A 20,745-nucleotide genomic window follows, 5' to 3' on the forward strand; every position below is an offset into this window, starting at 1 on the left:
AGAATGTCCTGGGAGATTGAAATGTTCTCCTACTGGTTTCTCTGTCTTGTGATTCCTGATGTCAGATTTATGTCCGTTTATCCTTTGGCGTAAGGTTTGGCTGGTTTGTCCAATATAGAGAGCTGAAGGACACTGTTGGCATTTGATGGCATACACAATGTTAGACGATGAGCAATTAAATAGTCCCGAGATGGTATGTGTGATGTTGTTGGGGCCAGTAATGCTGTTGTCCGGGTGTATGTGGCAGCAAAGTTGGCATCTGGGTTTATTGCAGGCTCTGGTGCCAGTGTCCGTGTTAAGTCTGGTAGTAGTATTATTGTGGGTTAGGAGTTGTTTAAGATCTACAGCAAACCTTTTTAGAACTAAAATACCCAGCAGATGAAGTTAGACAACAGATCAACAGAGCCAGACTGATACCCAGAGAGAACTTGCTGCAAGACAGACCCAAAAAAGAAAATAACAGAACACCTCTAGTCATCACATACAGCTCCCAAGTTAAAACAGTACAATGCATCATCAGAGATCTACAACCTCTCCTGGACAATGACAGTTCTCTTTCTCAAGCTCTGGGAGGAAGACCTTTCATTGCCTACAGACAGCCACCCAATCTTAAACAACTCCTAACCCACAATAATACTACTACCAGACTTAACACGGACACTGGCACCAGAGCCTGCAATAAACCCAGATGCCAACTTTGCTGCCACATACACCCGGACAACAGCATTACTGGCCCCAACAACATCACACATACCATCTCGGGACTATTTAATTGCTCATCGTCTAACATTGTGTATGCCATCAAATGCCAACAGTGTCCTTCAGCTCTCTATATTGGACAAACAGGCCAAACCTTACGCCAAAGAATAAACGGACATAAATCTGACATCAGGAATCACAAGACAGAGAAACCAGTAGGAGAACATTTCAATCTCCCAGGACATTCTATACAAGATCTCAAAGTAGCTGTTCTATTACAAAGGAATTTCAGAAATAGACTGGAAAGAGAAGCTGCTGAATTGCAACTTATTACCAAACTTAAAACCATGGAGAGACCTGGTCTTAACAAAGACATTGGATTCTTATCTCATTATACACGACAAAGCCATTTTTCACCTTCTCACCCCTTGCTTTTTCCTGTAAGACCTATTGCAGTCGTTAAGAGTCGTCAACAGGCTCATCACAGCTATCTGCCAATCACCCATTCCCACCACCCTTCTGAGTAATACCCCTCCCCACCTTCCCACTATTTAGAAGGGTCTGGTGACTTCTGTTTCAGTGTATCTGAAGAAGTGTGCATGCACACGAAAGCTCATACCTAGAACTAACTTAGTTGGTGTTTAAGGTGCTACTGGAAGGAATTTTTTTATTTTGTTTTGACTATGGCAGACCAACACGGCTACCTATCTATAACTTAAATTATTATTATTATTATTATTATTATTATTATTATTATTATTATAGAATATATTTTGCAGCCTGTGTTGGAGCAGCAAGCACTCCTTCCCCCAAAGCCATGATGCACAGGACCCCCAACCTGCTCACCCAGCAACCCTGTGAATGCAGTTAGGCAGAGGCTGAGCTGAGAAATGGTGGCCGAAGGTCACACGCACCCCAGTTAGGTCCTGGGTCAAGTGGGGATTTGAACCTGATTCTTTGTCGTCCTAATCTGACTATTTAATCCACCCTTGCATTTAAGCACTAGCCTGGGAGAAATAGGCAACCAGTGCTACATGCAGGTGCAGGCTAGGCTGAGCAATATTGGCCCAAGGTCACAAACACCACAATGAGGTTCCTGATTTAGGGCAGATTTGAACCTGATTCTCTGTAGCCCAGGACGCGGGTGGCGCTGTGGGTTAAACCACAGAGCATGGACTTGCCGATCAGAAGGTTGAGGGTTCGAATCCCCGCGATGGAGTGAGCTCCTGTTGCTCGGTCCCTGCTCCTGCCTACCTAGCAGTTCAAAAGCACGTCAAAGTGCAAGTAGATAAGTAGGTACCGCTCTGGCAGGCAGGAAAATGGTGTTTCCGTGCGCTGCTCTGGTTCGCCAGAAGCGACTTAGTCATGCTGGCCACAGGACCTGGAAGCTGCACGCCAGCTCCCTCGGCCAATGAAGTGAGATGAGTGCCGCAACCCCAGAGTCGGTCATGACTGGACCTAATGGTCAGGGGTCCCTTTACCTTTTACTCTGCAGCCCGGATCAGACTCTTCAATACACCCTTGCATCTAAGCACTAGCCTGGCAAGCAATGTTGACCAGGAAATGCATGCGAGTGAATGGGCTGGTAGAGGAGGAATAGGGTACTGCGTCCCTTTCTATGTCCAGCACCAAAACTAAATTGGCTGCTAGAGAACAACCAGGAGAAATCCATCCCTCCTCTCCCAAACTCCAGTGGGCAGTAGTTTTTTTCGTAGGCTAGTGACTTCTGGGGAGTTATTTACAAGGTTGCTCTAACCACTGCACTATGCTGTTTTGGTGATGTCAAACGCAATCGGCAGCATTCCTATAAAAAGCCAAAATACGCCACATTTTATTTCATCCCCCCCCCCCTTTTGTAGGAGTGATAAATCAAGTCTATCCTAAAGGAGAAAGTCAGAATTTCCGCAGCACCATAAATTAATACCGTGGCACCACAAGTACAGAAAAAGTGAAGAAATTATTCCCATCTAGGTTCCCATCTTCTCATCCTCTGTCTGAATGGCGTATGAAATATTGATGCTCACTCCTGTTAGCAGAAAACTGCTCTCATTGCAATTTTTTCTGTCTTTCCCCAGAGTGGAATTGCAGCATAAGAGGAGCCATTCTGTAAATTCAGGGATTTGGGAGACATTTGCCATGCAAATCTACGTTTCTGTACTAAGGAACTGAAGACTGCAAGAGGAGGAGAATGGGAAGGTCAAGGGAAACACTCTTGAGTCTCAAGTGGTAAAGGTAAAGGGACCCCTGACCATTAGGTCCAGTCATGGCCGACTCTGGGGTTGCGGCACTCATCTCGCTTTATTGGCCGAGGGAGCCGGTGTTCAGCTTCTGGGTCATGTGGCCAGCATGGCTAAGCCGCTTCTGGCAAATCAGAGCAGCGCATGGAAACGCCGTTTACCTTCCCGCCGGAGTGGTACCTATTTATCTACTTGTACTTTGACGTGCTTTTGAACTGCTAGGTTGGCAGGAACAGGGACCGAGCAATGGGAGCTCACCCCATCGCGGGGATTCGAACCGCCGACCTTCTGATCGGCAAGTCCTAGGCTCTGTGGTTTAACCCACAGCGCCACCCTCATCCCGAGTCTCAAGTGAAGATACCTCAAAGGAAAGTGTTGGAGCCAGCGGAAGTGGCTGGGGAGGGAAAGGGGTCGCAGAGATGCAGGCAGCCATTCACAATTCCTCCTTCCCCTTTTTCCTTCAGCTGCAGCAGTACCAGTGCTGTGCCAGCCTCCCTGGGAGAAGGCATGAAGAAGGGCAGAGCCCCCCGCCCTCAAAATGTGGCCAGCAGGGCACTGGCTTCTTCCCAGGCCACTGTCTGAGAGCAACAAAAGTGACCGGTGGCTGCGTCAAATGGCATGCACGTAGGGTGTTGCCCTAAGGGTAGCTGCCTGTGAGGCTCTCCAGTGAGGCTGGACAGGAAACTATCACCATGTCAAGAGAGAAATTAATTCAAGTTCATTCATCTCCCTACCTCCACAGACCCCCCACGAGGCCAATGTAACACCAGATGATTGATAGGTGGGTGGTCCTGCCCACTGGTCAAAGGTGGCCCTTGAGGCTAGAAGGCTACCCCTGTTATTTGAACATAACCAGCATTCCAGCCAGGCAACAAGAAGGTCTTGTGGGGTGTCTGGCCTAGAGAGAATACTGAAAGCCATCGGGGCAAAGAGCAGGCAAACTTGGCCCTCCAGATGTTTTGGGACTACAACTCCCATCATCCCTGACCACTGGTCCTGTTGGCTAGGGATGATGGGATTTGTAGTCCCAAAACATCTGGAGGGCTGTTTGTCTATGCCTGGTTCAGAGGGACGCATATTGCCCCTGGGCCTGAGATTCTCCCCCTCTACTCTGGCCTACCTACCTACTTGGTACAGGTCAGAATTACCTCCTCAAACCAAGCAGTGGCTTTGCATTGTGCTAGTCAGGTTTTTGTCCGAGCCTTGATATCAGAGACAATTTATAACTGGAGATCCTGCATTGATAGCAGCTGTAGAATGAAGACCAAAGAAGCAATGCCTTTTATATCAGCTGCAGGAAAGCAACAATGGGATAGATACCTTGTTTTATTGAGTGTGCTTTAATTATACGTAAGGGTTTTACAATTGGGTTGACACCTGTAAACTGTTTAGAAGCCACTTTGGCAATTGGTGGTATCTACATGTATTATAATCATTAAAGCCAAGATTGTTTTGCGAGAACCATCTCTTTTGTTGAATCTATGCTGCTTTGTTGGAATGGATTTTTTGCTTTAAGTGCATAGATCGTTTTACTTGTTTTCACAACTGCACGACTATATTGTTGTAAACAAAGAGCTTTTATGCTCGCAAGACTAAATGCTTTCCCCTCCGCAGTGACTACAGGTAGATACTCACAAATTCCTTATCAAGCCCGCCTGTGTGCCTGCAAAGAGGCAGTGCCAGATTCACTGGACTATATTCTTTTGGACTGCCCTTTGCACAGCAGACTCCGCAAACAGATGCTGAGCAAGATGCTGGGCCTGCGACGCACGTCTCTGAGAAAAAGCCAAATGAGGTTCCTCCTAGCAGACAGGGACAAGGACTTTACTACCTCCGTGGCTTCCTTTTTAATCTCCATCTCGCCCGAAAGGGTTCTTAATGAATCACCTCTCTAGGGGAGGCATAGGCAAACTCGGCCCTCCAGATGTTTTGGGACTACAACTCCCATCATCCCTGACCACTGGTCCTGTTATCTAGGGATGATGGGAGTTGTAGTCCCAAAACATTTGGAGGGCCGATGTTTGCCTGCTCTAGGGAATAGACAGGTGTGAAGTAGAACAACCAAGTGCCTTCTGACCCTTGACAGCCTCACTCCTGTCCCTTTTAAATTTATCCCACGGATTTGATGCCAATAAAGGTATTTGTACTGTATTGTATTGTATTGTATTGTATTGTATTGTATTCTATTGTATTGTATTGTATTGTATTGTATTGTATTCTATTCTATTCTATTCTATTCTATTCTATTCTATTCTATTCTATTCTATTCTATTCTATTCTATTGTATATTGTTGTAACACAGCCTAAGACCTTCTGGCAAAAAACCAGTTAAGAAATAAAAAACAATCAATGACAACCAAAATAAATCAACCAACTTTACAGGGAATGCATCTTTATTTGGAATGATCCGTGGCAATATTTATGCCTTTGCAAGTGTTTTCATCCATTTGAATGTTGAACTCCTTTGAGAGAGAACAGCGCTTGGACACATATCTGAAAGCCTCTGAGCAAGAGTTTAAAGAATCTCTGAAGAGAGGATATCCTATCACGGGCAGCAGTGGAGAGGTCGATCATTGCATTGGGCACCACAACACAGTTCTTATGACAGCCAGAAGCCTTAAACACTATGAGGAGCCTGCTTCAGTTCTCGTGTTTTCTCTCTTCTCTGTGTTTCCTGAACTGGAAAGAGACGGCGGGGAATTTTGTTGGTACACATCGCCCAGTCTAAGCTGAGATTCCGAAATGGCATAGCTTCTCAACACGTCTTTGTAAACCAAGGCATCCTGCAGGCAAGCGGGTAATGGCAGCTGGAGGATAAACTGGTCTGACCGTAAGCGATCGCTCGTCAAAAGTGACCGGATCTCCAGACGGCAGAGATGAGACAAGGGAGGGATGTGCTCTGTCGCAGAAAAATAAAATAGAATTATGTGGGGCACAACAACTGAGAGGACTTCAAGCTCCCTTCTGCAATTGTTTCATAAAACCATCATAGTTAACATCCACAGGTCAGGCTGCCCCTCCATGACTTTGTCTTAGCTCCTTTTAAAGCCATCTAATCGAGCAGCCATCGCCACACCATGCAGCAGCGAATTCCATAAATGAACCACACACTGTTTGGAGAATGGAAGCCTTTCTTTCTTCTGCCCTGAATCTACTTAGCAGTCAAGACATATCTAATCTGCATTAAGAGTTCCCTGAGCCCACGGACTTGCTTTGCAAATCCAGTGCAAACTGCATGATCTCGGGGTTTTTTCTTTGTTTGTTTTGTTTATAAAATTTAAAATAGAAGACTGAAACCAGCTCCCTTCTATTAAATAGCACCATCTGCCTTATTCTTAAAAGAAAAAAAAAATACTGCAGATCTTTTAAACAGACAAGAGAGAAAAATAATGAAAATATTGAGGGCGGGGGAGGGCCCAGCGAGTAAGTGAACTGGAGGGAGACCACAAAGAGATGGTAATTAAGCAAATATTCAGACTGAACCATCCTGATACGTTTGCTGGCCTTGTACACAGGAGAGAAAAAGAAAGACATTTCCTGATCAGAGTCTAGCCTAACCTTTCTATTATTAAAAATTGGTATTTCACTCTCCCGAGTCTCTAGTTAGCAACTGACGATTCCATACTGTATCTGCGCTTTTCTTTCTCCCTGGCGGGTGGTCCTGAGTTTCACCACTGCCAGGAGTAATTGGCTGACCTTTATCTCGAGAGCTGGATCAAGCAGAACGACAGGATCATTTATATATACCCACTGATTTTGGAAGGCTAATTGGAAGAGCCGCGTTGTATGGACGCCTCTGCTCTGAAACCAGCTTGCACTGCATAGGAAGGAGTCTGTCCACCAGTCATCTAGCTCAAAATTATTTACTCCGACTGGCAATGGCTTTCTGGGTTGCAGCCCTTCTTAGCCCTCAAACTTACAGCAACACCCTACATTGAAAGGCAAGGAGAATCAACAAGCTGCTCTCCACGTGTTGCTGGACTATGATGATGATGATGATGATGATGATAATAATAATAATAATAATAATAATAATAATAATAATTTATTATTATTATTTATACCCTGCCCATCTGGCTGGGTTTCCCCAGCCACTCTGGGCGGCTTCCAACAGAACATTAAAATACAATAACCTATTAAACATTAAAAGCTTCCCTAAACAAGGCTGCCTTCAGATGTCTTCTAAAAGTCTGGTAGTTGTTTTTCTCTTTGACATCTGGTGGGAGGGCATTCCACAGGGCAGGTGCCACCACCGAGAAGGCCCTCGCCTGGTTCCCTGTAGCTTGGCTTCTGGCAGCGATGGAACTGCCAGAAGGCCCTCGGCGCTGGATGTCAGTGTCCGGGCAGAACGATGGGGGTGGAGACGCTCCTTCAGGTATACAGGACCAGACTGCAACTCCCATCATCCTTCAGTCCACATCTAGAGGGCCACAGGTTCCCCATCCCTGAATTCTAACTCCCAGCTGGGAGCAACAAGGCTAAATGGTGCAGTGAAGCCCCTACCACACCCATAGATCTTGTGCCGACCAGAGTGCAGAATGGCAATAAAACTGCTGGTTTTCACCTCTCCAAGCTAGCCTGGCCCAGAAGATCAGGCTTATGATAAAGTTGGAAGGGACCCCAAGAAATTGGACCAGCTTAGGACCAGCTTAGATCCTGCAGCTTAGGATGCAAAAGATTATTGGCTAGTTTGGCTCCACCACCTCTCTCAGCAATTTGTGGGGCAGGGGGAGATAAACTACCATTGGTGGGATACAGCTTGCGCCGCCGCCGCCGCCACCCCCACACTTTCAGTGGCTGCCCTCTGCTTTAGAGGCCCCTGCCATCAGAGTAAAGCCTCTGCCATATCCTAACCTCCACCCAGCATGGCAGGTTTCACAGTCTGCCTGGCAACGAAGCCTTCTACAGCAAAGCACGGATTTTTGTGAAACACAATTACTCTGGATCAAGATCCACGCCACTTCTTTTACAGGCATTATTTTGCCCAAGCGTTCGTAATGCACGTCAGCCCCCAAAGCAGTTTTGTCATCTATGCCGTGAAATAAAACAGATTGCATAGAGTCACTTACCAAAGTGACTGCGAGTCACCCAGGCGGAGGTTTCTTTGTGGTCGGAAAGGATCTGCTCCACGTCCCAGGGAAGCCTCTTCCAGTTAGTGAACTCCAGAAGGAAGTTGAGAGTGTCACTGCTTACAGAGGAAACCCTGCAATCGAGCAGAACCCGGTTATTAGGAGAGCTTTTGCATCAAATGCATCAAAGTCTCATCTCCAAAATCACATTGTACATCGTCCTGTCTGCTCAGTCCCTGAACTTCGCCTGGCCTGTGTTGATCGGGGAACATTTGGAGGGGGTGTTTGCATTTTCACTTGTCTGTGTGAACTCCCTCTGGGATGGAGGACCTTGAGCCACTCTACTTGGGTTCCAGGTGAACACAAGAAAAGTCACTGCGGACCTTTCCTCCATTGCTGGAGGCAATATGCGTCTGAAGACCAGGTACCAGAAACCGCAACAGTACGGTTGCACTCAAGTCCTGCTTGGTTGGCCAGCTTGAGAACAAAGAGCTGGACTGGTTGGGCCCACAGCCTCATCCAGTAAGACTCTTCTTATGCTTCCTGCTCAACCCAAGAAGGTCAGAAATGGTGTCCATGGGGTTGGATGTGCCCATGAAGCGTAGAGCAGGGCTTTCTGATCATTGGCCATGCTGGCCAGGCGTGATGGGAGCTCGAATCCAACATTATGTGGCTCCCAAACTCCTGCCCTAGAACACACCCAGGCCGAAACACACACAAGCAGTTTGAACCAGGGCTTGCTAAACTTGTCGAAGTGTAGCCTTATTAGACTTTACCGATTGGTGGGCTCTGTGTTGCTTCCGGACGGGAGGAAGGAAGTCAAATGACACCGAGGGTTGGTTCAGAGAAAGAGTTCTTTATCTCTCCGGAGCAGCAGAAAGGCACTTGCGTGGTCAGTCCACAGCAAGTCCAAAGAAATGAGAAATTTCATGCAGTATATATATCCTCCAGGCACCCTCTCCCCCTTCCCCAGGAATCCAAGCACGTCAGCTTGTGCGCGCAGGTTGACATCACAGATGTTCCTGCTCCAGCACTCTTAACCATAAAAGGGTTTTCCTTCCTGTACTCCTGACCATAAAAGGGTATTCCTGTTCCTACTCTTATCTTGGAGCAAGAGGTCACCAACTCCATGAACACACTCTGGCGCTGTTCCCAGACTAGGTCTGTGTGTCAGAGTGTGGTCAGGATGTAAGATAAGACCTAGACGTGTCATCCCTGTTCTACTGGAACAGCCAAGGTCATCCTTGCCGTCACGAGCTGATAAAGGAGAGGACTCTGAGCACTTGTTTATACAGCCGGGTTTTTGTTTATACATTGACTCAGAGCTCAAGTTAATGGATTTTAGCTAAGGAAAAATAGGGATTTTGGTGCCCGTTTCAAACTGCCTGCACAGTCAGTTTTGGGTTTGGGAAACCCATTCCTTCAGAAGGTGCAACGTACATATGGATTCTCCTGCCCGGTAGAAATCATCCTTCAACTAGAACATCATTTCATTTAGCTGAACAGCTTTGAGCTGCACTTGGGGCCTGTAAACTTAGGCTCTCGACGGCTTGATGAATTCAGCAATACTTGCTTTGCTCGCCCACCCCTAGTATTAAATTACACTCAGCAAGCGGGCTGCCAGTTGGAAACCATAAGCTTGTCCAAGTGCCATAATTAAAGGATTTATATTTTGCTTCCCTTAAGGAAGCAGCCTTCAAGGTACAGGGGTCTTTCCTAGAGATCGAAGCAGTTAAAAGAACCTTTTTCATGCTGCCTGCATCTAGTGACCTTTAATGTTTTGCTTCGGAATACAGGGCTCTTTTTTATTATTTTAACCCAGCTGCAAGTCTTGTGTGTTCAGCAACGAGATGATTCCTGCCCTTTTACAGCACAGAAAAGGCATTTTGTGCCCATTTCCCATAGAAGCGGGTCTGCACATGCCTTCCCTGCCCCCTTGCTGAAACCTTTAGAAACACAGCGTACGGCTTGTTTTCTCCTTTCACTTGATGGAGACAGGCCTCCTGCCCTTGGTAATGAGTCAACACAGCTGGAATTCAACACAGAACACAATTCTGTGAAAGATCCACACTATGTTCTCCCTGTAAGGAGGTTCTGCCGTCGCTTCTCTTCCAGTTTCACTGTCTGTCAACAATTATTCACCTCTATTCCAAGCCTAAGGGGACGCAGGTGGTGCTGTGGGTTAACCCACAGAGCCTAGGACTTGCCGATCAGAAGGTTGGCGGTTCGAATCCCCGCGACGGGGTGAGCTCCCGTTGCTCGGTCCCTGCTCCTGCCAACTTAGGAGTTCGAAAGCACGTCAAGTGCAAGTAGATAAATAGGTACCGCTCTGGCAGGAAGGTAAAACGGCGTTTCCGTGCGCTGCTCTGGTTCGCCAGAAGCGGCTTAGTCATGCTGGGCACATGATCCGGAAGCTCCCTCGGCCAGTAAAGCAAGATGAGCGCCGCAACCCCAGAGTGGGCCACGACTGGACCTAATGGTCAGGAGTCCCTTTACCTTTTTATTCCAAGCCTGCTTCTTTTTCGGACTTGGGGCTGGAGCAGACATAACACTCTTGAAACCATGGTTAAGGGAATGGGCTGCAAGAGCATGTGCTTCCTTTGCCCCTAATATCTCCCCCCCCCCCCAGAAATCCCCATTGTGAGTCCTAATCAACGCTAAAACCTGAACTTAACCCTAGTTAAATGCTAACCAGGATGTCCACTAGAGGCAGTTTTTCCTCAGTGGTAACCATGGTTAATTGATCAGGAATGCCTTATTCATTCCCCCCTTTTTTGCATGTGAACTCCTTGTCAATTTAACCACTGTGTAGTGTTACATCTGCCCTGAGATTCATGCCAACCACAATTAGCTTGAAAAGAGGATCTGGATAACAAACCATGGTTAGAATTGGCCTTGGTGCTGACATAACACCACACCATGGCTAAAAGGGAGAGGAAATCGTCACGGGAAAGGAGAGCATTTGGGAGAAAGAGGCTACAGTCAGAGGAGTCTGCTTCCAATTACTGTACAGTACTGTGCTTATTTAACTGAATCAGAGAATTTGCATTACCTGCAACAGGAACCATTTTCTAAAATAACGCATAAGGCCAAAATCGCATATAGTCAAGACACATTGGATACAACGGCAGGTGAAATTGTCAAAGTTTTTTCCAGTCACTTTTTAATTTTTTTGTCAAGCACATAAAGCTGAGTGCGCACAAGTTAAATGTGCGTACGTTGTGGGTCTACTACATATGCAGATGACTGTCTCATCTAAGGCTTTATAGAACCTTTATGTTAAATAATAACACAACTCACAGGTGGGGGGAAAGCCTTCATTGGCAAACTTTCATTTTTACAACAAAAAAAATTCCTTCCAGTAGCACCTTAAAGACCAACTAAGTCAGTTCTTGGTATTTCATTTTTACATATCTGTTTTATTTGTAAAGGGAATCCTTGTGGGAGTTAATACTTTACTGTTCCTTCGGAGTTGCACTGTACTTCTGTACTTTTGCCCTTCCAGGCTGTGATGTTCTTTCTTTTTGTTACGACTGTACTTCTTCTTAACAAAATCAATTCTTAAAATTATTTTTAAAAGAAGAAGAAATGCTTGTGCCGATAGAACAACCCAGAGCTATTAAATGCAGCGCATCTGCAAAGTAAAAAACCACAAATAGACAAGGTGGATGTGCATCTATATTCATGCATGTACACACAAGTGAATACATGCATGTGTGTATTCTGCTCACATGTGCACAGTGTATTTTATTTCCGATAATGCAGAGACCACTAAAAAACTTTGATTAAAAACAGAACAAGGTATAAAACAACACGGAGAAAATTCACAAATGTGAAAGACCTACAAAATCAGAATAAAAGGAAACGTTAACCCCTTCCCCCAAAGGCTTGCTGAAAACGTGAAGGCGCATGTGATATATATATATATGTAATCTTGCTTACCATGATTCATTGAGGAGATGCACCGGATTGAACCCAGCCAACAGGAGGGACGGCAACCATTCTTTGTGCTTGTCTCCTGCAAGAATTGCATTCTTCGTAAATTCCGTCTGGTGCTCTCTGCGTGGAAGCTTACAGCCTCGCTTCAAAAAATGCTGAAATAAGGAGAACCTTCCATCATGCAGACAGAGGCCTAAATCTGCTTCGGAAAGCGTGATCCCATACTTCAGAAGAATGAGGATTAAGCCAGACCTGCAACCAATGTTCAAAAAAAACACATTTGTCAATGCAGTTTTGTTTTTCAAAATGTCTGCACTTGAGCACCAAAAGGCCTACAGAGGAACAACTGCAAATCACACTGGGATGTTGCTTGTGGTGGTGGTGGTGGGGTGTTGTTGTTGGGTGAGTGGTTGCTGTTTGGTTTTCGTATCTATATTTTAGGTGTTGTGATTCATATGGGAATTGTTCAGCTTGGTTGTGTATTTTTTGATGTTTTATCAATTGCATATGACTACTTTTATTATTTTTGAATTACGGTGCTGTAGGATATCCTTGAGAGTCCCATGGACTGCAAGAAGATCAAACCTCTCCATTCTTAAGGAAATCAGCCCTGAGTGCTCACTGGAAGGACAGATCGTGAAGCTGAGGCTCCAATACTTTGGCCACCTCATGAGAAGAGAAGACTCCCTGGAAAAGACCCTGATGTTGGGAAAGATGGAGGGCAGAAGGAGAAGGGGACGACAGAAGACGAGATGGTTGGATAGTGTTCTCAAAACTACCAGCATGAGTTTGACCAAACTGCAGAAGGCCGTGGAAGACAGGAGTGCCTGGCGTGCTCTGGTCCATGGGGTCACGAAGAGTCGGACACAACTAAACGACTAAACAACAACAAGAACTTTTATTATGTTGCAGTTATGTATTCCCCCCCCCCATGTTGTAAGCCGCCTTGAGCATGGTTTGAACTGTGGGAAAGAAGCATACAAATAAAATCATGCGTGCATATGCTCCCCTGCAACCACACATTTCAGGAGAAGATCCACAGTGGTGGGCAAACTGTCTGAGAAGGCAGATCCTCAGTCTGAGGAAGCCCTGGGTCCCCCACAACACTTTGAAAACTGCTGACTTCCTGGATATATCACTGAAGTTCTAATAGTATTTCTTGAATCTGCGACAAGCCATGTTAATCTTGCCAGACCGTTCGCAATTTCCATTAGTATGAGGAACTGGTTAAACTGCAAGTACGTCCTTCTTTACAAACTGGGATAATGTCTTTCTCACTGGTTACCCTCCTGTTTCTTCTTCAGCGTCTAGTTATATTACTGGAAGTTTAAATAGTTTTTGAAACTAAGCAGACAGGAAGAAAGTAAAAAAAAGCACTGAAAGCTTCCAGGTTTTGAAAACACGAGTTGGTTCATGCATAGTGCAAAGCCAAACCATGGGTTGCTGCTAATACGTGAGCATGCGAGTTCCTAGAGAGGAGACCGCGGCCATTTTGCTCTTCCTCCAGTCCTGCTGCTATTGCTGCGAGCTAAACAATGGTTTGGCTTATATACAATGGTTTGGCTTATAAACAATGGTTTGGCTTGTCTGAATCTGGGCTTCTGGTTTGTCTGCTCCAGACAAACCACAAGCTATAAGCCGAAGGAAAAAACCTTGGTTATAAGCCTTGGTTATTGTCTGGAGCAGAAGAAACCGCAAGCCTGCTCAACCAAACCATGGCTTAGCTCACAGCAGTGCAGCAGACACAGGACCAGAGGAAGAGCAAAGCGCCTGCAGTCTTCTCTGCAGGAGTCCACATAATTTGGGCTTAGGGTTGTATGTCTGATCCATCTCTACGTAAAAAGAATTTGTTTTTGGAAAACCAAGCCTCTTGTAACTTATGTAGGACAGTTCCCTGAGGCTGCCTGGACATTTCCCCCTGTTACTTCTACCAAGGTTGTTAATTATCATAATTTCATAAAAAGAATATCTGCAGAGTGATGCCATCCTGAATGCTCAAGGTGAGTTATGATAAAAGCAAAAACATCTCGAGAGAGACCATTAGAACGAAATTCAAAATAGGTAAAATATTAACATTAGCAAATGCTAAGAGGGGGAAAAAACCCAACCTTTGCCACACCAAACAGGGCTTATAACTACAGTTTTAAAAGAAATCCAGTTTATCTGATTTGCTTTCTTAGGGTTCATCAGAAGTCATTGCAATAAGACTGACAAAGGCAAGAATGATACAAATACACAATAAAATATGGCAAAGGACTTTAAGACCAGCAACAGATACACATATCATGTTTGAGAAACTCTGGACTGATAAATGCATTTCTGTTTTAACACATTTTAGAATTTCTCCTTTCCTGTAAGCTGGAAGAGGGAAAAAATCAAACTGCATCAACAAGCATTCCTCCTGCACCCTCCGTGCGTAATATAGAAAGGAAACCCCAGCAGAATCCATGCTAATAACATTATCTTCTTTTTTTAAAGGAAAATGAGAGATTGATATTAGGAGACAATCAAGCAGCCATTTCAAGCAGAAGGAGATGGGAGGGGAGGAGAGAGAGAGAGAGAGAGAGAGAGAGAGAGAGAGTTCTATGCTAATTAAGAGTATACTTGACTCAATTACAAAATCATGTCAAGTTCCCTAGAGACAGAGATTGCTGATAAAGACCCTTTGAAAGCAAGGAAATTAGACTGAATGTGTGTTCGACAAGCCTCTGCTTCAAAGAGGAAAACTTCCCCAAGGAAATCCTTGCCAGGTTCTTTGGATACGACCCAGAACTGGTATACACCAGGCAGAAGTGCAATTCTGTGGCCGCCTGTTCATCAGGAAGCCTCGTGGATTTAATTGGGCTTACTCCCAGGTTAGTGTTTACACAATTGCAGCCTGAGAGGAAACCCCTGTTTTTAAAAGAAAGCCCTAGAGCAGGAGTAGCCAATGTAGTTCTTTCCAGATGTTGCAGGACCACAGATCCTATCAACCTTGACTATTCTCCATGCTGGCTGGGGCTGATCAAAGCTGAAGGTCAACAACATCTGGAAGGTAACTCGTTGGTTAAACCTGCCGGGGGCGCATGTGGAATTCCAGCACCGAAGTTCAAAAAGTCCATACATATGTTTAGCTCTACAGAGGGGGGAAGACAGCTTCATATATTACACAGCAATATGGAACACAGTAAGTTACCTTGCCAACAAAGGTCCGTATAGTAAAAGCTATGGTTTTCCCAGTAGTGATGTATGGAAGTGAGAGCTGGACCATAAAGAAGGCTGATGCCGAAGAATTGATGCTTTTGAATTATGGTGCTGGAGATCCTGACTAAACAACAACAACAAGTGTCAGGCTTCGGGGACTCACCCCCCCCCCTTTGGCCGTAGATAAGCAGGACAAAGCGAAAAGAGTCGCTTACTGTCACTCTGTGCCTTGCAACCTGATCTCGCAACCACCATGCTAGCCACCTAATCTGCTCTCCGTGACCTCGGACTGATAGGCTGGATACTTTCCAGCGAGAGAGAGTGTCTGTTAGCCCTCTCCCTTCCAGTTCTTCTTCACTTTGCTGTCCCCCCCTCCAGTTTGTCCCAACTTTTGTCTTCAGAACTATGCCCCTGTGCAAACTAAACCACAACAACAAGTTATTTTATGTCAGGTTCTGAGTGATCACTGCCACCGACTTTTTGTCCACCCTCTCCTGCCAGTTCCTGCTGATACCTACCCCTTTTGGAAAGCCAGGGGCATGGGTGATCTGCAGCCAAAGACTGGACAAGCCTGGGCATCTGGGCTGTAACCTTCCTTAAGCAATAACTCCAAGCAATCTTCATGACCGCCTAGGACTGCAGAGTAGACAGGGCTCACTTTGCCTTCAGCGCTGCCACAGAGCCGGTCAGTAACGGGTATGAGCAAGCATAGTATACTAAGGATATGAAAAGTGCTTGTTATTGCTACAGGTTTCAGTGCAAGAGCAAAATCTTTCCTGGCGCTTTAAAAACCAGCAACCCAACTTAACCACCTTTCAATGTTACATAAATATTAAAACAGTGGTTCCAGAGTTTAAAACAGGTTGATCCTTAATGGATTGTGGGAGAGAGGATCACACATTTGTAAATTACTTTAAAATATAGCGTTGAAATTAAAATGCAGTTAAATCTTGGTTTACACAGATTTGAAGCGCAATCCAAACCTAAGATCTACCTGGATGAGAGACTTTGCATTCAGCAGATTTGCTGGCTGAGTCAAGGCTCAGCCAGGGCTGCGCCAGCACATATCCCTAATGCCAGTTCAGCAAGAGATACACTGATGTAAGCCCCGCACCCCAGCTCAAGTGGGGTTCTGGTCTCTGAGCCAGTGGAACTTCCTACCCCTGAACCTTTGGATCGGCAAACCCAAGAGACTCAATGGTTTAGACCACAGCGCCACCCGCGTCCCCACATTCGAATCCCTGCAACGGAGTGAGCTCCCGTTGCTCTGTCCCAGCTCCTGCCAACCTAGCAATTTGAAAGCACGCCAGTGCAAGTAGATAAATAGGTACAACTGCGGCAGGGAGGTAAACGGCGTTTCCGTGTGATCTGGTTTCCATCACGGTGTTCTGTAGCGCCAAAAGCGGTTTAGTCCTGCTGGCCACATGACCCGGAAAGCTGTCTGCGGACAAACGCCAGCTCCTTCGGCCTGAAAAGCAAGATGAGTGCCGCAGCCCCATAGTCGCCTTTGACTTAACCGTCCATGGGTCCTTTACCTTCCGACCCCTGGAGTACAAGGTAAGTCTAGTGACAACTTTGTTTGCTTTGAAATTGGAGCAGCTTCTTCTAGAACCTACTTGCTGTGCCCCATTTCTGCTGCAGCGTGGATAGGTAACTGCCACTCATCTTCATTGCAGTACAGGTTTGGATCTGCTCCGCTGGATAACAACAGCTCCGTGCATTCGTCATTGCCCTCCTGCGCAGCGATAAACAGCGGAGTGGCCCGATCCTTGGCTTTACAGTTGACGTTTGCTCCTGATAGGCAACAGAGAACCCAGTAATTAATGAATAAGAGAGGTGGTTAAAGCCCAGCACTCTGCATCTTGCAAACATTCCTGCCGTTCCATAGGACCGCTGTAAATTACCTTTGCTGTGTATGCTTGCTATGCACGCTCAGGGAGTTATGAAGTACACAGTAGGGTCAAACTAACGGCCCATCTGGTCTTGCCAGATGCTCAGAGCATGTATGTGACAACGGCCGCGAGAGTTCTGGTAGCACAAGGATGGAAGACTGAAGAAACCCCAACAAAAGAATCATGGCAAGAAAAATTGAGGGACTATGCAGAACTGGCAAAACTGACATATAAGCTACGGGACAAGGATAACTGTGACTTTAAGGATGAATGGGAACCCTTTACAAAGTATTTGAAGACGCAACAAAGCGAACTGGACTCCTTGGCTGGCTTTGAATAAACATTCACAAACTTTGTATTGATAACAATCAGCTAAATAGTTTGAGGATCTATACAACTTTGTAACATGCAGAAAACAGCAGTCTCAGAGAAATCAAAGACTGGAACTGAGGGAAGTCGGGGGGTGGGGGCGGGTGGGTTTTGTGTGGGAGGGGGGAGGGAGGAAAAATGGGGGGGAAACAAGGATGATATGTTTTTGGATAATATGTCTTGTTTTAATTTTGGGGGAAAAAACTAAAAAAAAGGAATGCTCAAAAGCAGACTATGACATTAACAAATATCCCCTCTATATCTATATCAGAGATACACTACCTACAAACGTGAAGGTTTCATTGCAACTTCGCCAGCCCTTCAGTCATCACCAGGGGCCCTTCTCTGTGTACCTCCTTTGAGAGAGGTGCAAAAGGTGGCAATGCAATAACGAGTCCCCCCCCCCCCCGTAGTGGTTCTCCATTTGTGGAATGCTCTCCCAAGGGAAAAACGCCTGGCATCAACATGGTCAGTTTTCAGACACCAGCTTTAAGACTACCCTTCTTGCCCAAGCTTCTTAACGTTGGATCGCACCTTGAAATGACTCTGGCCTTTACTATGGTACTCATTTTCTCGTGGGGAGGGGTCGGATCTGTTTTTTCTATAGTATTATTGGTCATATGGTGTTTTTTTAGGAATTTGGTCTTATATTTCTTGTTCTTTAAGATTGTAGTCAGTATCGTGTTATGCATGTCTGTCCATCAGTGCCCAGATTTCTCCCTCTGCAATAGAACACTCTTCTATTCTCAACTCTTCTCTTCTCCTCTCATCATTTGCCCCCTAAACCTGTTCTAGAGGGGGGGTTCCCCAAATCCTCCAGAGCAGATTTGGGGATGATGCAGACATGCACAGGTGAGGAGAGAAGGGATACCTGGTTGCGCTATAGCTAATCCTTGCATTAGTGCAACGTTTTAGTTAAAATGCCATCATTATTTTTTAAACTGTTTTGCATTTAATGGAGATGTAAATCTATTACTTTTCTTTCTATAATGCAACAAAATAATAACAACAAATCCCTCCGTAAATTTATTTTAAATCTTTTAAAAGCTATCTAAGCTACAGGTCTCTGCTACGACCTGCAGCAGGTGCTCTAACCCTGAGCTACAACTCTTCTCCTTGAAACATTCACTTTGTTAATAAGCTATTAAACAATGGTAATACTGTTATTCACACACACACCCAGCTTACACCAAGGAAATCTGCTGAAAGACAGCAGCTTCACAGAAACAGAAAAGGGTTACCGTATGATATAAGTATCCTTAAACTTTCCAGCTTCCCATACTGCGCAGCAACAAATAAAGGGGTGATCCCAAAATCATCCACACATTCTTTTTCGGCTCCTTTGTCGAGGAGTAATTTCAATATCTCCGGGTAGTTCTGAAAGTGGGTAAAAAAAGGAGTTCGTTGTTGTTAAAAACAGAGCGAGATCTCGACATGTATTTGCATTGAGTACCGTGCCGTTGTTCGTGGTTCCCAGCGCTTAGTAGTGTCTCCCTCCCTCGACCACTCTGTACGTTCCGAAAATAGGGATGTAGGAGAAATTTAGTTCAGTACATATTTAAAGCTGAATCTGCCAAAGTCATGGGATTCTGCAAGGCCCAGCCCAGAACGTCCGCTGCTCTAGCAGTTCAGAGAGCATTCTGTGCCAAAGAACTTGGGAGGTTGGCTTGGGCAGGGAACTGCATACAATAAAACTCTCCAAGCTTGTATTTTACCTTTTAAATACTGAAACTCCTCTGCCTGTTGTTTGAGGAGCCCCAGTGCATCAGGACAAAAGAATTATTTCAAGCAAATTAATGTTCAACAACAGATTTATCACCCATGTTATGCCTGATCATTTCTTAAAACACGTGTAATACTTTAAATATTTTAACATGCTCGCTGTGTTTAACGCTCAGCACAATTCCTGCCATATTCAGAACGATCATTTGCATTTAAACTGACTTTTCTGCACCCGGCTGTCATAAATCACCAAAAGGAACAGCATGCAAAGACTACACAAAGCTGCCATTTTGAGAGAGAGAGGGAGAAAGAGTAAAACTTTATTTATATGGAAATGAAATTATGGATTTATAGATTACCTGAAAAGCAGCTTGGTGCAGAGAATTCCATTCAGACCAACAGTGGGGACCATTAATATTTGCTCCTTGTTGAAGGAGAAGCTTTATCACGTCAACGTGTCCATTTTGAACAGCTATAAACAGAGGGTTAAAAACCATTATTCTTATCAGCTACACCACATACATTCATCTTAATCAACACCATCATCAGAATGATGTTTTCCATCTGCTACTGAAGTCAGAATTAATTCTCTTAAGTAGTCGTGCAGCTTTTCCTTCACTCCCAGGCGACTTTGGAAACATCAGAGTCGTGTCCAATCATTTTCTGCGGCTTCATCGGCAGCTTAAGCCCACCTTTTACAGATGGCAGACACAATGACAGTCTCTCCTGTAACATTTTTTTTTTAATAGAATATGTAAACCTGGCTCGGGGAGCGAGGATTTCTTTAACATTTTACTTCAGTAGTCCTTCGCTCCCAAGAGAAATCAAAAAGTCGGTCTGAAAAGGCCACAGGTAAGTAATAAAAATAAAAATCAATGTGTGTCTGGCAGCACTGTAAACTAAAACTTCAAGGTGGGGGGGGTAGGAAAGCTGTGATAAATAACATGAAAGAAATTGTGGGTTATGCCCTCCCAACTGCAGCATTAACTGTGCTATTAGGTTTTGTGAAATACTGTGTTAAATCGGAATTTTAGGAATAGGACGAAAACTTATTGATAGCAGCAAGGATGATGGGGGGGCAGGGGGAGAGATGTAATTCAAAGAGTGGTCAAACAATAAATAACATTAACAGAGCAGAGCATTAGAAGTACAGCATAAATCATAATACAATTAACAAGTCATCAGCCAAACAATTACAATCTGTAAACCACTATTCACCGAAGAATTGATGCTTTTGAATTATGGTGCTGGAGGAGACTCTTGAGAGTCCCATGGACTGCAAGAAGATCAAACCTCTCCATACTGAAGGAAATCAACCCTGAGTGTTCACTGGAAGGACAGATCCTGAAGCTGAGGCTCCAGTACTTTGGCCACCTCATGAGAAGAGAAGACTCTCTGGAAGAGACCCTGATGTTGGGAAAGATGGAGGGCACAAGGAGAAGGGGACGGCAGAGGATGAGATGGTTGGATAGTGTTTTCGAGGTTACCAGCATGAGTTTGATCAAACTGCGGGAGGCAGTGGAGGACAGAGGTGCCTGGCGTTCTCTGGTCCATGGGGTCACGAAGAGTCGGACACGACTAAACGACTAAACAACAACAACAACAAACCACTATTAACAAACCAGCAACTTAAAA

At 45.1% G+C, this 20,745-nt stretch overlaps 1 protein-coding gene across 3 annotated transcripts in view; it reads right to left on the reverse strand.

Moving 5' to 3' along the window:
• Window positions 1-5,311: 5,311 nt before the first annotated feature.
• The window catches only part of ASB3 (ankyrin repeat and SOCS box containing 3), a 52,892-nt gene continuing 37,458 nt past the window's right edge, over window positions 5,312-20,745 (reverse strand). For all 3 annotated transcript variants that reach the window (XM_083733478.1, XM_083733480.1, XM_083733479.1), the window contains 7 exons: window positions 19,470-19,582; window positions 18,630-18,765; window positions 16,744-16,921; window positions 15,646-15,843; window positions 11,948-12,196; window positions 8,006-8,139; window positions 5,312-5,835 (listed from right to left, as the gene is read on the reverse strand). In XM_083733478.1, coding sequence (XP_083589604.1) covers window positions 5,561-5,835; window positions 8,006-8,139; window positions 11,948-12,196; window positions 15,646-15,843; window positions 16,744-16,921; window positions 18,630-18,765; window positions 19,470-19,582 — 1,283 coding nt within the window. In that variant the 3' untranslated portion in view covers window positions 5,312-5,560. The remainder of the gene's footprint in view (window positions 5,836-8,005; window positions 8,140-11,947; window positions 12,197-15,645; window positions 15,844-16,743; window positions 16,922-18,629; window positions 18,766-19,469; window positions 19,583-20,745) is intronic.

The sequence above is a fragment of the Podarcis gaigeae genome (genome assembly GCF_964106915.1).
Source record: "Podarcis gaigeae genome assembly, chromosome: 3".
In the NCBI taxonomy this organism is placed as follows: domain Eukaryota; kingdom Metazoa; phylum Chordata; class Lepidosauria; order Squamata; family Lacertidae; genus Podarcis; species Podarcis gaigeae.